The sequence below is a fragment of the Sciurus vulgaris genome (genome assembly GCF_902686455.1).
Source record: "Sciurus vulgaris genome assembly, chromosome: 7".
Classification (NCBI taxonomy): Eukaryota; Metazoa; Chordata; class Mammalia; order Rodentia; family Sciuridae; genus Sciurus; species Sciurus vulgaris.
The window spans coordinates 99618667-99642060 of record NC_136467.1 but is presented as its reverse complement, the minus strand read 5'-3'; the positions used below and the strand labels follow the sequence as shown (position 1 = coordinate 99642060).

Sequence of the window (23394 nt, the reverse complement as noted above, 5' to 3'; positions counted from 1 at the left end):
AATAACTATTTTGTTAGTAAAATATTCCTAATATTAAAAAAAAATTAAAAAATAAAAACTTTCCTTTTCCAAAACCTAGTACTAAATTTTGCCCAGCCCAGGAGGCCCCAGAAGGTTTGGAGTGCTGTTCAGAAACAGTTTTAAAAATATGTTTTGAATGATTCCTAAATGCCAAGGAAGTTACTGGGTGCTAGAAGTACAAAGATGAAACACAGTCCTGTTATTATGGAGCTTCAAGTCCATTCAGAAAACGGGGAGGCAAAAGTATTATCTCACATAATACATGACGGAAACACAAACAAGGGGACCACACACAACACAGCCCAAATAGGAAGTGGGAAGCTCAGGGAGCACCCCCAGAAAGGTGATTTTGGGACAAGAATTCATAATACAACAAAAGAAAATGAAAAAGCAGCTCATTTCAGGAAGAGGAGTATTGCAACAGAATAGCAAGAGTGGAAAAAAACATGGAAGATCTCACAAAACATTATTTTTAGAAACAGCATTGATATATGGTTCAATGCATAAGTCCAAAATAGGTTTAGAAATGCATGGGACACACAACTCTAGTTTGACACTTTCGGATTAAGAAAATGTTTATAAAACTAATCTGAACTTTAAAGATATGAAGTTGTTTTGTGTCCTTGAAAATAAAGCAAAGGAACAGAACTCTAGCATGTAACTAACCTATCATATCCCAATCCTAATATTCATGAATGCGGAAATAGGTCTGGAGACCTTGTCATCCTTTGTGACTTACCCCGAAGGCATTAACATTTAGCAGCTCGGCCACCTGTAAGCCAGCTCCCTGCTGTGCATTTGAGGAATGCACTGTGAAGAGGATAGACAGGCTAGGTTAATAATCAGGCGTGATGCTTGAGTGTCTTCTGACACTAATGTTAGCAGAAACAAAGAAAAATACTTTCTGTCTCCATCCCAGGGACATGGCACAGAGCAGGCTCAAGGTAGAGTCATCATTTAACTAAAGAAGAAGAGCTGCAAAGAGAACAGTGGTGGTAGGAGCTCATGGTCCAGAAGGGTCTCTCAGATCATTATGAAGAATAACAGAACTGCCCTTCTCGCAGTGTTACTTGCCCAAGAATTCAGTATGAGCAGTTGCCTGTGTCAGATGTGGGATCAATCAGGGCCCAATTAGGAAAACAGGATTCGCTTGGAATATTTGAGTGGCAGGAAAATGGTAAAAACAGGAAAAAAGGTAATCAAAGAGAAGAAGAAAAACAGAAAAAGGTAAGACAATTCAGAAATTGGTAACAGGGGATGCCAGCCCTGGATTAAAGAAACACAGGGAAAAGAGATATGCTACAGCAACCAGGAGCCTTAATACCTGGTGGGGACTGGAACAGGGCAAGCTGGGGAGGGAGCAGGGAAGAGAAGCGACTGCTGCCCCAGGAAGAGAAGGAGACAAAATGCATGTCAGGAGAAATGCCCAGTTTTCTCCCTTCTTAATTTCTGGTCTCTGCCAAAGTCCTCACCCCAAAGACTCCATGGGCAGAAGTCAGCAGCACCTGGGTCAGGGATCAGATCTCCTCCCCTTCACTGAGCCAGAGGACAGGCAAGGAACTGATTCAAAGGCAAATAGGCCTAAAACAATGGAAAACCACATTAAGAGAGCCGAGGTAAATAAATCATGGAATTATCTCACTCAAGGATGGAAGATTATACTCCAAAGCTTGGGTTCTGAGGTTTGAGTATAAGAAAAGTATCTTTAAGACACTTCTAGAAGGTCAATGACAAATGGGGACAGCTGCATGCACTACCAATTGGTGTTACTTTAGCTAGAAATGCATATTAGAGAAGAAAAAATGAATTTTTTTCTCTAAAAGAAGTCACATGTTGATATCCTATTTTGTGAGACAGCTTACACGTAAGATTCTCTGTTGTGCTAGTGTATTTTACACATCAGAAAATCCTTGAATTATCAAACAAAGGCTTATTTGCCTAAATTACCATGCTGGCCTGACACTGAGATGTGGGGTTTGTTTTGAGTCTTTGTACATTTAGTGACCTGTGGTATTTTGATAAATGCTATTGCCTAAAACTATTCAGTAGGAAGTTTGGGCACCATCTGTGTTTGTTTCTGTAGGAGCAGTAACTGCCTAGAGAAAAATCTGATGCTCATTTCAAAGATGCCGTATAAACAAAATCCAAGATGATGACTTTAACATAATTATTGTACCTTTCATTTACATAGTGCTTTATGCATTTCAAAGTGATTTGATGTGCTTTTATTTAAGGTAACCTTACAAAACTTGGGGAAGTTTGGTATTAGCTTCTAAAGGACATACAAGTTAAAGAAGGAAAATAACACTGGAATTAAGCAGTCTTTTAGAAGACTAAAAAGCCACACACTCTCATCTTCTGATGATATTAATAGAATATATTCATTAAGCCAGGCACTTTTTAAAAGTATCACACACTTAACTCATTCCATCATCAAAGCAATCCTATAAAACAGGTATTATTATGTTCTCATTTTAAGGATGGGGAGACCAAGCTCTGGCTTTTGCTAGCTGTTATGTCACAGTTAATAAAAGATTCACCCTAGAAAGTCTAAAAAATATTCTCTTTAGCAGTGCCTTCTTTAAATATTTACTTAGCAAGCAACATTCCTAATTACAAAGGCATATTTATATTGGATCTCTTCTAAATGTGCAAGTAACTCAGTGGTATGCTGGTAAACTGGCTCATTGACTCTCTACAAAAGAAAAAAAAAATCCTGATTTATAGCATTTGCCAATTTCCATGGTATAAAGAGATTTATCAGGATCCACTTCAAGCTCCCAAACTGAAGTACCTGGAGCCTTGGCAAGAAGGAATTCTCATATTCGGATCTCATGAGCTTGTAGCACTAGGTCCAGATACCACTGCTGATTAAAATCCCTATTGTACAGCTGTTGAGTGCCTCAGGGACGTAACAGTCTACTCTTGAAATATCATTAACATATGAATTCATTTTATTTTCAGCTTTTTTTTTTTTTTTTTTTTTTTTGCCCAATGTGAATTAAACTATTTCAGTTTTGTTCCTGTTCAGTTGCTGCTTATGAAGAATCATGTGATCGTATTTGTTTTCAGTGTTTTTCCCTAATAATGATCAGGCTTCTTGGGGAGGAGGCAATCAAGTAGCACCTGACTGGGGGAAAGGGAGGCAAAAAAGTGCCACCACTCCTAAGATGGCCGGTGGATACGAGCCTTGAGATGGGTATCACACATCTTCCAAACTAGTTCCCTAGGTTACTTTGCAGCCCAAATGGTTATAAAGATTCTACTTAGCAATTTGGAAGTTCTGGATTAGTCTGAATTCCATGTGCCTGTCAGAATATAGTCATCTCAAGAATTCATTGAACAGTCTTTAGGATGGCATGGTCATTTAAAGTCCTGCTACCCTAGAGTCATGTTAAATGAACCAGAAGCAACTGATGGGGATGAACAACCTGGCCTTCACGTAGAGGTACCAGGGCTGAACTCACAGGCACGTGTACTGTGACAATAACTTCTGCCTACAGTTTATCTTCCAGATCTGACCTTCCCCTTCCATAATGCCAAAATAAATGTCTGTCTCACACTGAGAATGTTCTAAAAATGTTTTACAACTAAGCACTGTATGAATAATATCATCAAAGCTTTCTGCCCTCAGCCTACTCTACACTTTTCCCATTGGTGTTTTGTCTCCATTCTTTACTCTGCTTATTTTCTCCCTTTAAAACTATTTCCAAATGTATTACAAAATCCCTCATGGAGAATATGAACATCTCCTGACATTTTTTCCATAACCACAACAAAAGCTAAGGAAGCTTGGATTTTCTGGTGCTGGGAAGACCTAATGTAGACTGAGATAAAGATTCTATGTATTCTATTCCTGCCTTTAAAGTACCATTAACAGCCCAAATGAAAACAGAGACAGAATAACCTTCTCCTACAGAAAAGCAGGGGGCAGCAGACAGAACTTGGGAGAACTTCTGAAGCATTGCTGCTGTTTGTGGCTAGGTTTGGGGACTCTACTGTGTCCTGTTGTGGGGTTAGGGTTAGGGTTTGCCAGTTCTTCTGGGCATTAATGTAGAAGAACTCTCCTGATGCTTACATGCTTACAACTCCTTTACCCTCTCTACATTTATCTACATTTATCTTCTTCCCTTAGGTCTTTTTCTGAGAGACAGAAAACCTAAAAATTTATTCTTATGAGCTAATTGTTAATTCTTTGATAGCCCTCAGTTCAAGACTAAAACAAACAAACAAACAAACAAACAAAAAAACCAAATGAAAGTAAGCTAGGCCTGGTGGTACACACCTGTAATCCTGTAATGAGGCAGGACAATTGCAAGTTCAAGTCTAGCTTCAGCAACTTAGCCAGACTCTGTCTCAAAATAAAAAATAAAAAGGGCTGGGGTTGTAGCTTAGTGGAAAAGCACCCCTGGGTTCATTTCCCAACACCACAAAACAAACGATCAAATAAAGAAAACAAAACAAAAAACCAAAACACTACCCAAAACTTCACAGCTAAAATACTAGATCCTTCAACTGGAAACCATGGTAATTTGCCTCAAAAGCAAGGGGAAATGAATAACCCAAGTAAATTTAAGTTTCTCACTCATTCAACAAATACATATAATATGTATTCTAGATACCAATCCCTATGGTAAAGATCTTATAATCAACTTTTGAATAAAACATGAATCCTGTCTTTTGGTGGTTTTTAGTCTAAATTGTACTTATTATCTGTGATTACATTTCTTTATTATGGATACTAATATTAATCTATGCTAATATATAATCTTTCAAGTAAGTTTTTAAGCCTGATTTTATGTAGTCCTCTCATAGATATATTAGAAAATAATATTTCCAGGTATTTATTGGTAAAAATTTTTATTTTCTATTTCATACCAATAGATTTAATAGATTGTTTCTAATCAAATTAAGAATATGAGGTACAGGAAATAAAAACCTTCAAGGAAAGATTTCATTTTAAGCTACAAAAGAAAAAGAAAAAAAAAAAAGGTTGTTTCACTTACCTTCTGTCCATTTTGGAGCTTTTTTTTTTTTTTTTTCAAAACTCATCTCGTCTATGACACCATTTTTTAAAACTCTCAGCCCAAATTAACTTCTTTTTAAATCTGTAATATTAATATATTCCACATGTATTTTAGTCCATTGGTTGTTGTTATCCATAGTGCACATCAGAATCACCTGTAGAGTTTTAAAAATACTCATTTCCAGGTTCCAATCTCAGAAATTTATTTAGTCAATGTAAACAAGTTCTGTTTTTGTTTGCCTGTTTTTCTGGCACTTGGGACAACATCTAGGGATGCTCTATGCCTGAGCAACATCCCCAGCCCTTTTTTTATTTTTATTTTTTATTTTGAGGCAGGATTTCACTAAATTGCTAGGGCTGGTCTTGGACTTTGGGTCCTCCTTCCTCATTCTCTGGTAAAGCACTGTGTCTGGCCTGGCATCTGTATTTTTAAAACACCATACTTGATGCTGATATGCACATCTAGTCAAGAATCACTGTTTAAAACATACTGACATTTGGTAATGGCACACCATCCATACCTATGCATTTATATTCTTGTATTCCTGAGTGGACTGTGATCATCTTGTGTATACAGGTGCAGGCTTATAGTTACTCTATTCTCTGCAGCACACAGAACTTTATCTGCACTACACGGCTGGGGATGTGGCTCAGTGGTTAAGCACTTTTCTAACATGTGTGAAGTCCTGGGCTTGACCCCCACCACCTGCAAACAACAACAACAACAACAACAACAACTTACTGTGCACTAAAAATTTCTATAATTTTTTGAAACTACTGTTTATTCATCCTTTACAATTTTTTTTCAGAAAGATTTCTAAATTGGAACATATCTAGAGAGGTTCAGAAAGGGATACTTTCTTCAGCATGATGGAGTTAAACTTACATTGCTCAAATCCAAATCCTCTTCTTATTTGTGCTGTTGCAAGGAGAAAATCAGAAGATTTGAAAAGGTATATAAAGCACATTGCCTTATTAAGCAGTTACTGTGTGATAGGTAATACAGATAAGAGGTGTGAGAGAAGTCCCTTTGCCCCTGTGAAGTTTACTTTGAATCCAGATTCTGTGTCTTAAATCCTGGTACTCAGTTACTTCCAGAGGTATGCAGGCATAGAATGGTCGGAGCTGGAGAGGCCTGCTGAAACGGTTTCATTCCCCAATCTTTATTTTTAACCTATGAGCCAATTTAGAGCTAAGGCAAAAACAATTCATACCTCTTCATAGGGTTCACACATTCTGCCTTGCAGAGCTACTTTAAGCAATTGTGGTATACACAGGGCAAATCCCAAGTACAGTGCCTGGCACAAACTAGTCACTCAGCAAGTCATGGTTATTACTGGTAGAGTGATGTTAATAGCCTGAAATACAACCCAGTTGGATTGGAGTTTAAGTTTGGTGCTTTTTTCCAGTCTCCTGAAAAGCACAGTCCTTATCAAGTTCTAATATCTAGGAAGAATAATAAATTGGAACTAAAGATAATTTTTTAATACATTAAGTAGAATGAAGTTAATTATACCAACAGGCAAATAGGAAGACAGTATACCATATTCTGTCCTATGTTGGGATACCTCAGACTTCTGGATCCAGGTTTGCCCACTATGAGAATAGGTCATGCTGTTTAACCTTCTGACTCAACTGCAAAGTGGGGACAATAAAATACCTGCCTTATTGGATTATTGTAAAGAATTTATTGTTCATAAAAGCATTTCAAAGTCTCTAACCTATAGCAAGTGTCCAATGAAGATTTTATTAATAACTTTTCATTATTATTTATAGATAAGGCTACCATAATTTGTCATCCATACTGAAACACTTCTGAAAGTGAGAGGGAACCACAGCAATGATAATGGGTGTAAACCAGACTCATGGTCATTGAATGGCTGGTTTATTTTCTGGCAAATTCCTAAGAGTGCAATATGGTGCAAAACAGTCCTCCTTGGAAAGCATCTGGAAAGATGTAAGGTGGTGGCTTCTTCCAAATTTCTCAGACAAACTAGAAGGAGGGATGGTGTTTTTATATTACTTATAACATTTTCACTTGTCTTAAATCTTTCCTGAGGTTTTTCTGAAGATTTGATCCTGGGAAATGCAATTTAATTTAGGAAAAATTGAAAGAAAATTTTTTTCTGAAATATTTTATGTAATTTCTTGTCTTATTAAACAAATGTATATCCCCTTACCTGTATTCTCTAGATGCTATTTTTTTAATACAAGGGTACATAAAGAAGATAATAGAAACATCCCTTTTGAATCACTGATGTCACTGACCATTTATCTAGCCATACATTTATATCTTCTTTTATTTCAAAACAAATTAGAAATTCAGGATGGAATGAATAACCATGGTCCTGTGGTATCATGTTCTGCTCCACTCTGTTCCATTTCAGCCCTGGTTGTTCCACAAACATTTATTGGATGCTCCAATATACCAGCTCTCTTCTCCAAAACTGAACTCCCCTCTAATACAAATAGCAAAACCTGGAAGGATGACTACAACAGCTCTTTAGGTAAAGGCTCTGTAAAGATCCATCATACATGGTGTGGGACCTTTCTTCTTCATAGGAACTATTTATCCCCTAGTCTCCGTATTATCAGAAATAGTTTGAATATTTATCACACTCTTTCAGCAAAAGATATTTCCTTGTTGGTTGATTTTCGTTTGGGGTTTTACTTATAACCTTAAATTCTGGTGATATTAGACACAAGAATTATGTATATATGAGAATCAATACATTACTGCTAAGTTGCTACAATGTAAAAAAAAGCAAAAGAGGTTCTCACTTGTTTGACATTAATTTAATATACCGCTTAGCTTCCATCTGATGCAAAGAGCTGCTTCATCCTTTTAAGCATTTCTGTTTAGACTCCTAATGAAGTTTTCTGTGCCTGTCTTGTAAGCAGAGTTCATAAATGAAATCACAAATGGATGAAGGGACTCAACTAACTGTTAAAAATATTGAATCCCCAAATAACCAGTGTTAGATTTATTCCAATTTTTGAGTTTTCACACCAGGCATGGTATTTGCAAATACATATCACTTATAGCCTCAGATGAGCAGAACAACTTTAAAGCATTATGCTATCACACATAATAGTCATCTCTCTTAGGCATTTTCTTATGGAATGTCAACTCACTTCATGGCAAATTTAACAATAGCAGCAGTTGTCAGATGTACTCCAAACAAAATAAATTATCCATCACACCTTTTGTGTGTAAATACTTTTAATATTCTGTGTTTTAGAAAAATAGTTTAAACAGCATTCTAGTTATGATGAGTCTCTCCTGAGGAAGTTTTTGATGAGACTGAATGAAGATAATGACAACCATTAGTCATGGCAGTAAGCATGAGGCTCAGGACAATATTCATAAGCAGCTAAGACACAATAGTGAAAATATAGCTTCTTGTGACAGGGTACAGCTGATTGCTATTCTGTAAAGTGAAACTGGTAAAAGTTTGGTACTAGTATATTTAATGGCATGTGCATCAGGGGACCTAATTGTTTTCCACCACAGGGTACAGAGCTTTATGTCCTCTATCAACCAAAAACAAACATACTGCTTAATGGTTGTTCAATTAATGTTTATGTGCTACTTTTACACCCTGAATTATTTGATGAATAAACTCTTAACAAGTCACTTGAGAATTATGTTTAATGGAAACTCAACCAGTTAGTAAAAATTCCCAGGTTTCTTATAACATCTCATACTATCAACTCGGGAATATAGAGCTTACATCACTATTAAAAAATATGACTCTCCTATGGGAATAAAATAAGAATCAAACATTTGGAAGAAAATGATGTATGTAACTAGAACTTGCTGCTTGATGTTGAAGATCAAAATAGGAACTCAAAAGTGAACTTCCTTTGGTTGAAGTTTTGTAAAACTCCTGAATATATTCTTTTCACTAAAATATTACCATTTTTTTAATGTATGAGAGAAATGCTTTCTGGCTTTTGTATTTATTTAGCTGTACTAATATATTCATTCATGTTTATTCATTTAATATAAGAGCCCTGATGTCTTTTATATTAGGCCAATTAATTAACATCCCTTATTGTTCCAAGTTAATTGAATGACATTACACACAGGAGAGAGAAACAGAAATATGACAAACAGAGGGAAAGAGAGCTCACATTTCTTTTTTTGAAACTGAAAATCTTTTCACACCAGGCATGGTATTTGCAAATACTGTCATGTGTGTATTTTAATGGCACCTTGGCTGTCCTGTTCTTCGTTTCCTGCCTTTTAACATATCAACATAAGGTTCATAAACAGGGACAAATGAGATGCAAATTTAAGACATGTCAAACATTCTTGACAACTTCCTACTAAGAACACAATTGAGAAATGACAAACTTATCATCTACCTGACTGGTCAAAGTTTAATGCTGACTGCTTTTGATTATAAAGCAATGAGTCTTTCATTTTTTTAGCTCATTTTGTATTTCTTAAACAGTGTTTCACAGAAAAATATGCAGTTGAATTGATTTGAATCTGATTAGTGCTAGTTTTATTATTTGTAAGAAATAAAGGTGGCTCTATGGTGTTGCAGCACATTAATAAGCATTTTAGCTGAGGAGCTGACTTACTTTTATAGTAACAAAAATATATCACAAATTCAATAATATAACTTCATTGGATATACTGTTTCTAATTCTACATTTTAGGTAATAATTCATATTATAATTCATATCTAGTGTAGTTTTCAGGCTATTGAGCAATTAGAAAGTGACAAAAATTTGAATGTGTTCACTGGGCCTTTCATTGATAAATTGATTAGGAATTAAATAATAAATTCTCAATTTTACTTCCAATTAAACATCAATATTGTATGTTACACCAGATGGATATGTGACTAGTTTGGTAGATAATACTTGATTTCTATACCTTATTATTTCAAAGAAGGAAAAATTAAAATGTAAAAATGCTTAAGCAATAAAATTGGTGATGGGTTAAGTAAATATGTCATATGGAAAAATTTAAATAAATAATGTTCCATTAAAGTATAAAATAAGCAACTTATTCATTTAGGTATATTCTGATAAGAACTGAATATTTTTGCAGGAACAAGTCTACCTAATGTTAGAGATATTATAAATGATTAATTTTATGTATTATAAGTAAGATTTTACTTTGTACTTCTGATAATAAAAATTATTCATAGATTACTTTTTACTCCAACAATTTGAGTTTGAACTTTGTTTACATCATAAAACATAGCCATTGACAAATTAACAAGACTGTGTATGGTCCTAAAATTTATATTCTCAAATTGTTTTCTAGTTTCTTTGTATTTTGAAGGAAATTAAAAATGAATAATACTACATTTAGGAACCCCTCGTCTGGTATGTTGAATACCTGTATTTTGATGTTCTATGATCTTATTAAAAATAAAACTATTAGTTATACATACAAATGACTTGAAAACTTAAGTATGTGTCATTTCTACTTCTTGATAAACATAAAATTGACTGAATACAGCTGCAACACATTAATATCATCACTCAGGGTTAAGAATTAAAATATAGTTTTCCAATAAGACAAAGTCTAATTACATAATAAATAAAAGCATTTGAAGTCTAATTATATAATAATGGTACACAAAACATGAAATATTTATAGTATATCTTCATATTTCTAAAAGCAAATCCCACCTCAGTAGAGAAGGAAATACTGTCTAATTAGGTATTTGCCACATATCATTATAAAATTACTTGTCTTTTTAAGAAAAGACATGCATTAAAACCACTCTATATGATGTAAAATATTATTCTTATTTGACTATGTAGACATAATTAAAATCCCCTCTCATTTATACCGTGTTTCCGATCCTTTCTTCCCTGATATTGGGAGATGTGGTTGGTGGTGGGGAGGGTCTCATCATCAAATACACAAATTTATTTTATCATTTGCAACTCGTGTATCACAAAAATGCATTTCCTGGTTAACTACCAGTGATCAGTGGGGCTCTGAGCTCACCCTCCCTGAAGTGTATAGCTCAGTGAGCTATCTGACCACAGAAGTAAAAGTTCAAGAAATCCTGTCAAACTCAGGAATGAGAGCTGACCTGGACACACTGGGCCTAAGCCTTTCATGTACGCTGCTTTTGTATTGGAAAAGGAGCTACATGTTTTACACAGTGTAATTCAGCAGATTAATTGTAAAACAGTAAAACCTGTATTGATTTGTCACCTATTTCTTCAGGGTTGTGACAAATAGGTATTTCTGGGTCCTTGCAATACACTTCAGCAATAAAATAATGGTGGACAGAGACAAACTGGACCAAAGAGCAGAATCCTTACAGATCACTGTTGTCTTACAGAAGATGCCTAAGTATCTGGACTGATAAATGAAACTGCTTTAGTAAATTAAATTAAATTCAACTGCTCATCTGTTTAATTTAGATCCTTTTGGGATCTTTTCCTCAAAAACAGAGTTCTTGGTTTAAAGTTAGGAAACTATTGTGAAGGTTCTGGGTTTGTTTGTTTGTTTATTTATTTATTTATTTATTTATTTATTTATACTAACCAAGTCAAAATCAGACTTTAAACCCTAAGGCATTTAAGGATTTCCATTATCCTGTAGTCATAAAATACTTTTTCTTTTTAAGATGGAAGGACTAATGCAAGTATAAAAAATAACAATGAAGTTATGCTAATTCTTATTTAGTGGAAAATAACAGCCTGATTTTCTTTCCTTTGAAGTTCTTATAATTGTAGATGCTAGAGAAATGGAGTTATAATTTTTATATATTTTAGATCAAAATTAGAAGGTTTCCATTTACTTATTACTTAGCATTTTACACTTTTGATTAATTTCAGTTCCATTCCCTCTTAGCTAAAATCATAAAAATTAATTGATATATATGAATTCAGTATACTGAATTGTTGTAATTGGTAGGGCATTGGTTTTGAGTAATTTCACATGTATTTTACATGAATATGATAGTTTTAAGTTGTTCATTATTAAGGCATGCCTTTTGTAGGCCTGTAAATATCAATAATTAAGGTTGTAAGTAAATGTTTATATCTAGGAAAAAATCTCAATATTTTTTGTTAACTTCAAAAAGTACTTTATTAAGAGATGCATAGTAATTAGTATACATGAAGAGTTTTGCCTTCATTAAACCTCAATTGTTTTCTCTTCTACCATCAGACACTATCATTTACTACAATGAGAAAGTTAATTAACATGGAAAGAATATTTTTTAGCCCAAGTTTAACATGTAGAATTCATGTGATTATTTTGGGTAAACCTCTTAATATTGTAAGATCTTGTTTTCTTACCTTTAAAATAAGGATAAGAAGATTTATCCTGCTTTATCACAGAGGTGTGGTGATCATTAAATACGATATTATTTTTTAAGGTATCAAAGCATATATTTATGTATGTATATATTTGTACAAAATGTCATATAGTATATTAACATTCATATACACATTAATATGATAATTTGTACAAATCACAGATTGTACATAAGGAATATTACAATACTGGAAAAAGATGAAGGCAAAATGATAGCTATTTCTTCATTTAGTGATATTTGGTAAGTGCTTCCCATCAACCTAGATCAATATACTAGTGCAGATTAAAAATGTAAAATCTTTTCCTAAAAGGCTACAATTTCTTCTGTCAGAAAGATAAAGTCTGTTCTTTCCCCCAAATATTTCTTGGACATCTTTAAACCAAGATGCTGTGCTTAATGCCATTTTTTTTCCTTATGTGACAGCTGAGCGGACTATTTGGCATCCACTGAATATTTTTTAGCTGTAAGTTGTTATGAGGTCACTTTCTTTTGAGCCTATTTCTTTGATAACAGGCTGTCATCACTAGTGTCATTCACATTCATTCCCTTAGGTGATAAGTTGGAAATGTCAAATTAGTGGTAGAAAGTGTAGGCTCAGTACATCATTTGAATATTATTTCAATTATACAAACACCTTAAGAGTTAAATTCTGAATTTAATTAACGGTTCTAACTTCTGAGGAAACAAATCAAGTCATCCATCACCGAGTTTTACTTATTACTAATTAACCTTTACATTATCCTACATCACACATTGCTTAGTCTAAGTACAACAAATTAATAATGATTTCTTATTGAGAATCTTTATAGAGTTAATACCTCCAAAATTAACTCTTTTTTTTCCTTGTAGTTTATAGTATACTAGACTAGATGATTCTTAAAATGTAAGTTGAAGGATAGTATCTTCCTAATATCAATATAATTTTAAAGCCCTGTGGTAAGATTACTTTGGCATACCCTTAGCATTATTAGATTAAGTACTCTGATTTTTTAATGTCACTGGATAATTCCAAAGGTATGTAATGTGCAGTATTTGTAATTTTCTAAAAAGCATGAATTTTAATGACCATATGCTGTGAGAGGTTGGTGTAATTTTTAAAAAAAATTCAATATTGGACACATAGAAATTTTCTGAAATGGTTAAAAAAATCTATGTGGAAAGTGCAATTGTCTAAGAAAATAATTTTTCTGAACCGGGTGTGGTGGCACATATCTGTAGTCCCAGTTACTCAGGAAACTGAGGCAGAAGGGTCACTTGAGTCCAGGAGCTCAAGGCCAGACTGGACAAAAAAGGTAGACCCTCTCAAATGAAAATAAATAAATAAGTAAATAAATAAATAAGGCACAAATTGTTCTGAGACAGACAATCAGTTCAAGATGTATTCAATCGTAGAGGTGTTCTATATTTGCTGTAACAGGAAAACACATTTTTTTAACTTCTAAAGCCATTGCCTTAAGTAGAAAGTTGTACACAATAGTGATTTATAAGAATTTTCAGAAGACCTGAGGACATTTCCTTTGAGGATATAAAGCAGTGACTTACCTGTTACATCTCAGCACTTCTAATAGATCTTTATCAATCTTCTAGTTGTATTATTTTTCTTTTCAAATCTATATTTTCATAATTCTCATGTTCACCTTCATTTTGGTATCTTAATATTAAGTATAATAAAGAATAACATTTCAATAGTGTATATCTTCTGATAGGACAACAGATAATAGATGGAAAAACCCATCCTACATTAAATGAATATTAAGACAAGTTTAAATGTTTATTAATATTAATTAATATTAATACTATATTAACTGAATATTAAGACAAGTTTAAATGTTTAATTTGCAAATTGATTTGAATAGGAATATTTTATGTATTAAATTTTTATTTACACATTTGATACATACTATGAAGATATCTTACAGTTAAAATTTTTAGACAAGGAAAATAAGTATAATATAATAAAGCATGTTTTTAGTAAACAAGTAACTATGACTATTTCTCAAGAAACATAATTTTGTACTTTATTTTCATTTTTAATTTGTTTTATATTATTTGGTTTAGGATATCTCAACCTCTATGAAGGCTAAATTTTATTTTATTTAAAAATTTCTTTTGGTACCAGGGATTGACTCAGGGGTGCTTCCCCACTGAGCCACATCCATACCCCTTTTTATTTTGAGACAGGGTCTCTAGGTTTCTTAAGGCCTCACTAAGTTGTTGAGGCTAGCTTTGAACTTGTGATCCTTCTTCCTCAACTTCCTGGGCCACTGAGATTACAGAGGTGTGCCACCACACCTGGAAAAGCCTAAACTTATATAATATATAACATATTTTATAAGATGTAATATGTAACACATTATGACATAATATATGATATGTAGTAAAATATATTCCTTTCATGTAATCAAATATGTATAGTTTGGCATAATATATATGAAGATTGGGGATATTGTGAAAGACTCAATATATTGTGCCAATATCAATTACATCATATATAGTGTTGTACATAAAATAAATGGAGTAACCTTTTAAAACACTTCATATTTGTGACATGTATTATGCACTATATTATTGAAAATCTCTTTTTTTAATATTATTATTTTAAAAGTTGTACCAAATTATTATTAGTCTCACTTTTATTTTTAGGCCAATTTTAATGGAAACAATATTTATGAAGCATCTTATAAGATGTTTGTGTATAAACATGCAGTGCCTGTTACAAAGATACTCGACATGTTATGTGTTGCTTATGAATATAATGATGAGTATGTTTTACAACTGTGTTCTAATCCTACATTAACTGAATATTAAGACAAGGTTAAATGTTTATTTTGCAAATTGATTTGGATAATAGGAATATTATATGTATTAAATTTTTATTTACACATTTAATACATACTATGCAGATATCTTACAGTTAAAATTTTTAGACAAGGAAAATAAGTTGAAAGGGTTTGTGTGTGTGTGTGTGTGTGTATGTGTGTGTGTGTGTGTGTGATACCTGGGATTGAATGTAGGATTGTTATATCACTGAATTATATCCCCAGTCCTTTTATTTTTTTGCCCACGCTGGCCTCCAACTTGTGATCCTCCTGCCTCAACTTCCTGAGTTGTTAAAAGTGCAGGTATGTGCAGGTTAATTCAAAGTAATTTTGCTCACTCCTAGAGCATGTCCTGTAGGTTAGTTCCATAGTCTACCAATGCAGCATTAATTCTACAAATGAAAATCTACCTTACAGAAGTGGGTATTAGCTTATTTGTTCACAAAGAAACAAAAAATCAGCTCACCTCTGAAAGTTAAAATTGCATATATCTATATGCCAGCATCCCATTTAAAATAAATAAATGTTAAATTTAAAATTTCTATTTAAAATAAATAAATTTAAAATATTTCAAATAAATAAAAAACAACTAAATATCAAATGGAAGGAATGAAGGAGAGGGAAATAAAGGAACTATAAATCAACTCTGAGAATAGGATTATAGACTTTTGAGTTTTACATTGCACATCCATTTTTTAACTTTGTTATGGATTAAATTCTTTTTTAATCATAAGAAAGGAGACAACTGAAAACAAAAATGGAACCCCTCCAAAAAAAAACCAACGTACTTTAAATTCTGCCTTATTTTATTAGATAATCATTATTCATACCTGAATGATTACTCACTAGAAATAAGAGTTTTTTAATAGGTTAAGCCAGTACATAACTACAATGAGATATCATCTTACCCCAATAGGAATGGGGTTTAAGGATAATAAGAGCTGGAAAGGATGAACAGAAAAGGGAACACTGAATAATTTACACTTGGTGAAAGTGTAAATTAGTGTAGTCATTATGGAAAACACTATCAAAATTACTCAAAAAATAAAACTACCATGTGATCCAGCAATCCTGAAAGAGACATCTGCATTTCCATGCTCACTGTGGCACTATTCACAATGGAAATAACCTAAGTATTCCATCAGTTGATGAAGGAAATATGGTACAAATACACAATGGAGTATTATTCAGCCATGAAAAGACTGAGCTACTATCATTTGCAACAATGTGGGTGGAACTAGAGATCATTATGTTAAGTGAATTAAGCACAGGAAGACAATTACTAAATGATATCATTCATATGTGAAATCTACGAGTTGATTTCATAGATGTTGAGAGTAGAATGGTAGTTACTAGAGGTAGGAAGAGTAGGAGGGAGGGATGGGGAAAGGTTGATTAACAGGTGCTGTGTTAGTCAGCTTTTCAGTCTATGACCAAAATACCCAGTAAAAACAATTTAGAGGAAGAGAAGGTTTCTTTGGCTCAGAGTTTCAGAGGTTCAGTCCATGGTCAGCCCTCACCATTTCTCTGAGGTGAGGCAGAACATCATGGTTGAAAGGTGTGGTAGGTGAAAGCTACTCAGCTCAGGGTGGCCAGGGAGCAGAAAGAGAATGGGAATAGCCAGGGACCCGATATATAATTCCTAAAGAATGCCTCCGTGTGTCTAACATCCTCAGTCAGGACCCATTTGCCCACAGTTTCTACCCAGTAATCCATCGAAGTTATTAACCTGTCCAGTGGATTAATCTACTGATTAGGTCACAGCTCTCATAATCTAATAAGCTCACCTCTTGTATCAACATAGGAGGTTTTGCAGGAGACTGAACATCCAAACTATGAGGTACTAATTTGCAGTTGGACAGGAGCAAATTCTGGAGTGCTATTGCACAGTAGGGTAACTACAGATAACAATAATTTACTGCACATTTCAAAATGCTAGAAGACAGGATTTTGAATGTTTCACAATAAATAAATGATGAATGAGGAGATAATTTAACCTGATTTAAACATTACACAATGTATACATATATCAGAATATCAGATGGCATCCTATTAATATGCATGATTTTAATGTATCAGTTAAAATAAATTTCAATTACAAAAAAAAATAAATAAAAATTGGCACAAGATCTGAATATGCCTTTCTCCCAAGAAGGGGAACTAAGCCTTTCTCTTTGTCCTCTTATCTCCCCATGTGCTATTGGGAAAATGGCAGGAGGTACTAGGAAGTGGCAAGTGGGGGTGGGTATGATAGTATCAGAGAACTTCAAGGATGTCCTGATGTCAATAGAGGCAGGCTACGAGGTTGGAAGATAGGAGACATGGTGTACCTGCCAAAGGTAGACAGAGAGACAGAGGAGAGGGACATTTTCCTTCCAATAGAACTCATACCAAGAGACACTAAGGAAACCTGTGTCTAGTAGAAAACTTGCCTCCAGAAAGGTTCTAAAAGTAGGATCCAATTGTCTCCAATTTTCCTGGGAAATAAATGATTCATGATATACCACTGTGGAGTATGAAACATGGTGGATGAGAAACTTAAAATTAGCATTCAGCAAATAGATGTCAAGTTTTAAGGAGCTAGTTCTGTTATGTGTGTGTGTGTGGGGGGGGTACGTGTGGTGTGTGGTGTATGCACTCAGACAACATCTACTTTTCTCTCATTTCCCCTCTCAATTAAGTATAAGAGACTCAGATATAAAATGGCTTTTAAGTAGAGTGACCTATTCTCTCCCACTGCAAATAATCTTTTGAGTACCAATTAATATATTCTACATCAAGAAAGCGGGAAATTAATCTTATGATGGATATGGAAGACTGGTGGCTGTCAGTCAACATGAACAGCTATTTTGTTATAATTCATATATTTAACAGGAAACCAGAATTTCTAGACAAATGTTACATATTATATTGACAACAGGAAATAGTTTTTTAAAAAATTATTTAATATTGGTTGGTGCTTTCACTTGTGTTCCTAACACATGACAGCATGTCTTTCTGTTTTGAAACTGACCCTTATTCTTTGAAGTAGAGTTCTGATCTATGGGTTGAGAAACGAAAGACTGAAATTGCTTTCGTGCTTATTTAATCATGTGAATAGTTTTGAAAAAAAATGTCAAAATTGAATTTAGATTATAAATGAATTCATTTGTTCTACAAAAGACTAGAGTCATGCTTTGTGACATATGTGGAATACTTGAATCTATATTTTTATGAGGGAATCAGAATTTTGAAAGAATGACAAATTTGAAGAGAGCAAAGTAAAGATGGGGTTCAGGATAAAAAATTAATGTTTTTAAGTGAAAATCTATTCCATTTCTATAGAAAAGAAATTGTTTTAAGGCTCTCTGAAATTTCCACTTTTTAAAAACAAATTTACTCAAAGTTGGGAACCTCCATACAATTTGAAAATTATGTGCATTATCAAACTTTCTTTTAAGTGCTGGCTTTTGCTACACATTTGCAATGTGACATTACTTCTTGTACAGGATGAGGTTAACTGAATTTCCTTTGCATGCTTGCTTTAATAATTACAGGTGTTTCATGTAAGTTCTGTGTTGAAATTTTAAGTACCTTGCCTGGCATGTCTACTCAAAAACAGAAGGTCCTATGATGATGATGATGATGATGATGATGATGATGATGATGAAGGCTATGCCTTCATACCAAACATAAGTCAATTTTATAAACTATCATACAATTATATATTTCCAATCATTTAACTGCATTTATTTTCCAGTAAAGATTAAACCTTCTCCTGGAATCTGCTAAGCAGCACACGGACAGGTTTTCAGTAGCAGGCCCTTCATACAGACACGTGAAACTGGGTACTCAGCCAACTTAGAGTGCCAGTTCAGCCTGTTGATCACTGTTCTGTACTTCCTTTAAAGTGAAAGAACTAACTCCTGCAAACTTCTATGTTACCTGAACAAGAGACATGGAGATAGAAAATTCTATGGTTAAAGGTTACATTTCGAAAGGGCATATGTTATTTCAAAATACCATGTTTTCTTAAAAATCATTTACTTCCAAGTAATTCCTGAGAATCTTACACATGCCATTCTGTGCTGACTTTATTTAAAATCTGTGAGTGCTTTGATTATTATTAAGTCAAATGGCCTTCGTTTCATTAGTAAACTGAAAGTGAAAATTATCTAAATACCAGACCTAAAAGCACTACCTAGGTTCTTTGTGTAGAGCCCATGACAACTACCTTTGGTGTTTTAGTGAGTTTCCAGTGGTTACACCAGGCCAAGGAACCAGGGTTACAGCATTATTTGAAAGAATGTGTAGAGCATGCATACAGAAGCTTCAAAATACACTTAGATAGAATGCACCATCATTTAAAAGCTTTACTGTGCCATGCAAGTTTGTATCACTTGCATGAGGGTGGGTGTCAGACATGAAAATGTTTACTATCTTTGTGAGGCTTCACTTTGAAATTTGAGAGCAGACATGATGTCATAGAGGGATCTAAGTGGACTGCAGCATCATTTCTGATATGGACAAGGAGGGGGTGTCTTCTTGGTGGTGCACGTGTTACCTGTTAGGACCTCTTGTTGAATGTTTTCCATTCTCATTTAGGAAAATCCTCATTCCCTAGTGCCAGAGGAACTCATGTATTCATTTATTATTTTAAGATTCAGGTAACTTCTAGAGTACATGACTCTGCTACGTATACATGATTTTATTTTTTCTGTACCACATCTTCATCTCAAATTCAAGTCCCCATTATGCCAGATAGAAGACAGGAAATATAAATGATTTTAGTTGGTTCTGATTAATTTAGATCAGGAATTCCTCTGTCCACTCAGGAACTTATTTTTCTACCTGTCTTCTTCCTGAGTGTAATTTATGTTCTGTAAGTGTTGATGGCAGGGAGCATATGGGTATGTTGCTGGGTCCACTGATGTGTCTGTATCCTGATCAGCTCTGGCCCACACCCATGCTACTGTACGCTTGCTGCCTTCTTGCAGGTGGGGGTGTGTAGGGGGGCACCATCTCCTGCTTACTCTAGCCAGGACAGAGAAAGATTCTATAATCATGTCTGCAGACTCACTGTGGTAAGAGGGAATTCTGTGGGGCTTGCTGCCTCCCCAAGATCCAATTGAGACACAGGGCCTTTCTGGATTCCAAACCTATCTGAGTTTATTATAGAATAAATGGCATGCTTTCTGACCCATATTCAAGGCCACACTAATATTTTTGATACTGTTACCTCTTAAGTTCTCTTTTCAGCCTGGGTAGTATTTATTTTGCAGATGAATGAAATCAGGTGAATGGGAGTCTTTTAAATCTACTGTTTATCACACAAACTTTACATCCAAAGTCCATCAGGCTTGTGTTCCTCAATATGCAAGTGTTTGAAACTAAAAATCCTTATCTTTTGAGCTTTAAAAACAATGTTCTCTTGTCTTGCTCAGCATTGGTGTTTCTGCTGTGATGACCCTGCCATGAGTTAATGCATACAAAGATCTACTCCAAACAGTAAGAGAGCCATGGGGTTATAAGACCACAGCAAAAATCAAATAATTACAATGAACAACAATGAAAAACAGACTAATATATCAGAAGAGTAAAAACTAAGACAGGGTTTTCTTTCACTTTATCAAATCAAAACTATTGGTTAAAGAGAATAAATAATAGGCAGTATACCTGAACTAAAGATTCTTTTTCCCTTTGCTTTATAAAAACAGGAACTTTTTAAGTAGTAAGATTAGATTTAGAATATTATTGATAAATAAAATTTCAAATTTTCTTTCTCTGGAACTTTAGATCTTTGATTCTGCAGATAGAGGACCTTCGATTGAAGCTCAGATGAGGAGGTGGCTAGTAATTATGAAAGTGACTAGATAAAAGGTTTACCTTGTCTGCTTGGAATACTTTTCCTCTGAATAGCTCTCATTCTTTTCTGTAAATCTACAGTAGCTTCCCCTTACTTATCTCGCATAGAATCTGAACAATTTCACACTTAGCACAATCAGAACCTGACTTGAACCTGCGGTTCCAGGTGTGCTTTCTCAGTGCACCTCATGAAGGGGACCCTCCATGCTCACTGACCTTCTGCTCTCCTGTCAAATGCTTCCTGAATTTCTCCACGTAGTCCCTTCCCAGGAGAACTTCCCTCCTCATTGTGAAATGGGCAACTTACAACTTTCCTTCCAATCACCCTTAATAGCTCTCTCAGACTCCATCCTTCCCCCATCACTAGGAATCTCCAGGCTCTCCATAGTTCTCTTCAGTGCTTCTTTAAGGCTGACATGGATTATGGATATTTGTGTAGCAAAAGAAGGACCAGACCCAGAGGGAGAAAACTGGAGTTTTAAACCTTGTTTCAAACACTGCATCAGTCATTTCGGTTCTCTTAGCATCAGGCCAGACTGAGGATGTCTGAACTGTCCTTGGACCATTTTCATTCAGAAGTTGGTTGATTGAAGTTTACAGCTCCTTGTGTACAGAAATCAAGTCTCAATTTCCAATAGCATTTGGTACTCAGTAACTATTTGCTAAATCAAATAGAATGGTAGATGAGAAGCAAAGAGTGTGTTGCTCAATCCAGTGGGCCAATGGGGGAATAGGATGATATGTAGACATTCTGGTTGACTCTCCTGACAGAATGTAGTCATGGGGGCACCCTTTCTCTTCCCTTTATCTTAGCCAATGATTGTGATTTCCTTCTCTTTTATCTGCAGAGCGAAAGTTTTAATTCTCTTTTAGGATGATTAAGGAGGGCACAATATAGGAGAGCAGTTCATAGTGAAGAAATGGGCTGACGATTAACCAATAATTCGCATTTCATTTGATGAGTTTTGAATAAACTCAGAAAGCCTTGCCAGGTAAAAACCAAATGGGATCTTTATTTCAAAGATAAGAGAACCCAGTTCCCTGACAGCAGTCTATGCTCCTTCAGTCTTTCAACAAGTGGCATTTGGTGTTTTAATGCACTGCTACAGCTTCATGTTGCAGTATGCTGCCATGCTACCAAAGTCTGTGGACTTCAAAACAGACAAAAAATAAGCTTACCTCCATCCTGTTAGCCCATCACATTGCTATTCAATTATGTGTTCTTTGCTTGTGGCTACCTGGAAGAGTGAGAAAGAATAGAAAAAGAAAATTAAATATTACTCGACCACATTTTGTGAAAGGCAAATATTTACAATTTTAATTGACGACAAACACACACTTCATAAAACTATTAGCATGCAACTCCAGCTGCAAAAACTGAACAGCGATATGCCTAAGCTGGTTAGCAGCAAAAAAGTAAACCAATCACATCGACAAAAAGCCACCATAAACAAAAAAACTATATTGAAAAGATCAACGGTTTTGGCATTCATCCCTACCATCAAGTCTTTCGCTTTATTTTTTTCCATCAAAATTTAGCTTACGTTTGATGTTAGCAAGAGTTGCATTACTATTATTGTTAATTTTAGTTCTGTTTATTACCTTGAGGGTTATATATTGTAAAATAATTTTGGTGCCTCTAGTTAATGTTAATTAGTTGTTTTAATAGCCTATAGACCTATTTGTTATGTTTTTGTAGGTTTACTTTTTTAACTATCAGGAACTTAATAACTGAGAATATTTAACATTACTGTTGCATATGCAAAATTACAGAGTTACTATTAGTGTTACCTGTTTAACGTTTAGTCATCCTTTGAGTCCTGCGACATATTTCCTTAATAATCATCAGCCATCAAGTCTGATAGTCTCAAAAGAAATATCAGCCCTCTAAACTGCCTTCAAGGGCGGTGATATTTAGCACTGAAAATTACAAATAAAGTTTTTGAGGTTGAATAGCAACAACTGGCCAGTGACACTGATGATTTGTTTGTCAAAACAAACTGTTATCAACTACGCAAATGAAGTCCACGCACTCCTTTGAGTGAAAACAATAAAGTGAATCTACGCAATGCTTACATGTTGGATGGGATATTTAATGTGCGGGGAAACTCAAAGGTTGAAGAACTAGGCATTTAGACAGTGGTAAGTGGTAATCTTACCTCTTTATACTCCATTACTCTTTCTCACGAGAGACATGCTAATGCAAACAAGTCAATCAGAATTTGTGTTTAGCAAGATAAAGCTTAGAGGATAGTTTAAAATCCATTTATTATTCTAAATCCAGTTTTTTCCATTAACATGTTATACATTAGTGTTTACTAACCATGATTCATGTAACAGTTTAGTTTGTTAACTTTTAAATTATTTAACAACC

General features: G+C 34.4%; 1 protein-coding gene and 1 long non-coding RNA gene across 10 annotated transcripts in view; one reads left to right on the top strand and one right to left on the bottom strand.

The window, feature by feature from the left end:
- LOC306665335 overlaps nucleotides 1-23394 on the top strand; it is an 811245-nt gene that overhangs the window by 241905 nt on the left and 545946 nt on the right. The gene's annotated exons all lie outside the window — the stretch shown is intronic.
- The window catches only part of KHDRBS2 (KH RNA binding domain containing, signal transduction associated 2), a 577654-nt gene continuing 559287 nt past the window's right edge, over nucleotides 5028-23394 (bottom strand). For 2 of the 9 annotated variants that reach the window (XR_013764976.1, XR_013764977.1), the window contains exons 10-13: nucleotides 22200-22258; nucleotides 7829-7937; nucleotides 5934-5966; nucleotides 5028-5202 (exon numbers count right to left, since the gene is read on the bottom strand). Coding sequence is in view for 2 of the 9 variants with exons in the window: in XM_079146741.1 (XP_079002867.1) it covers nucleotides 22132-22171 (40 nt within the window). In the remaining 7 variants the exon portion in view is untranslated. Of the gene's footprint in view, nucleotides 5203-5933; nucleotides 5967-7828; nucleotides 7938-18630; nucleotides 19101-19283; nucleotides 22172-22199; nucleotides 22259-22828; nucleotides 22941-23394 lie in introns of those variants that run through there. The other 7 variants (XR_013764978.1, XR_013764979.1, XR_013764981.1 and 4 more) reach the window with 7 other exon arrangements.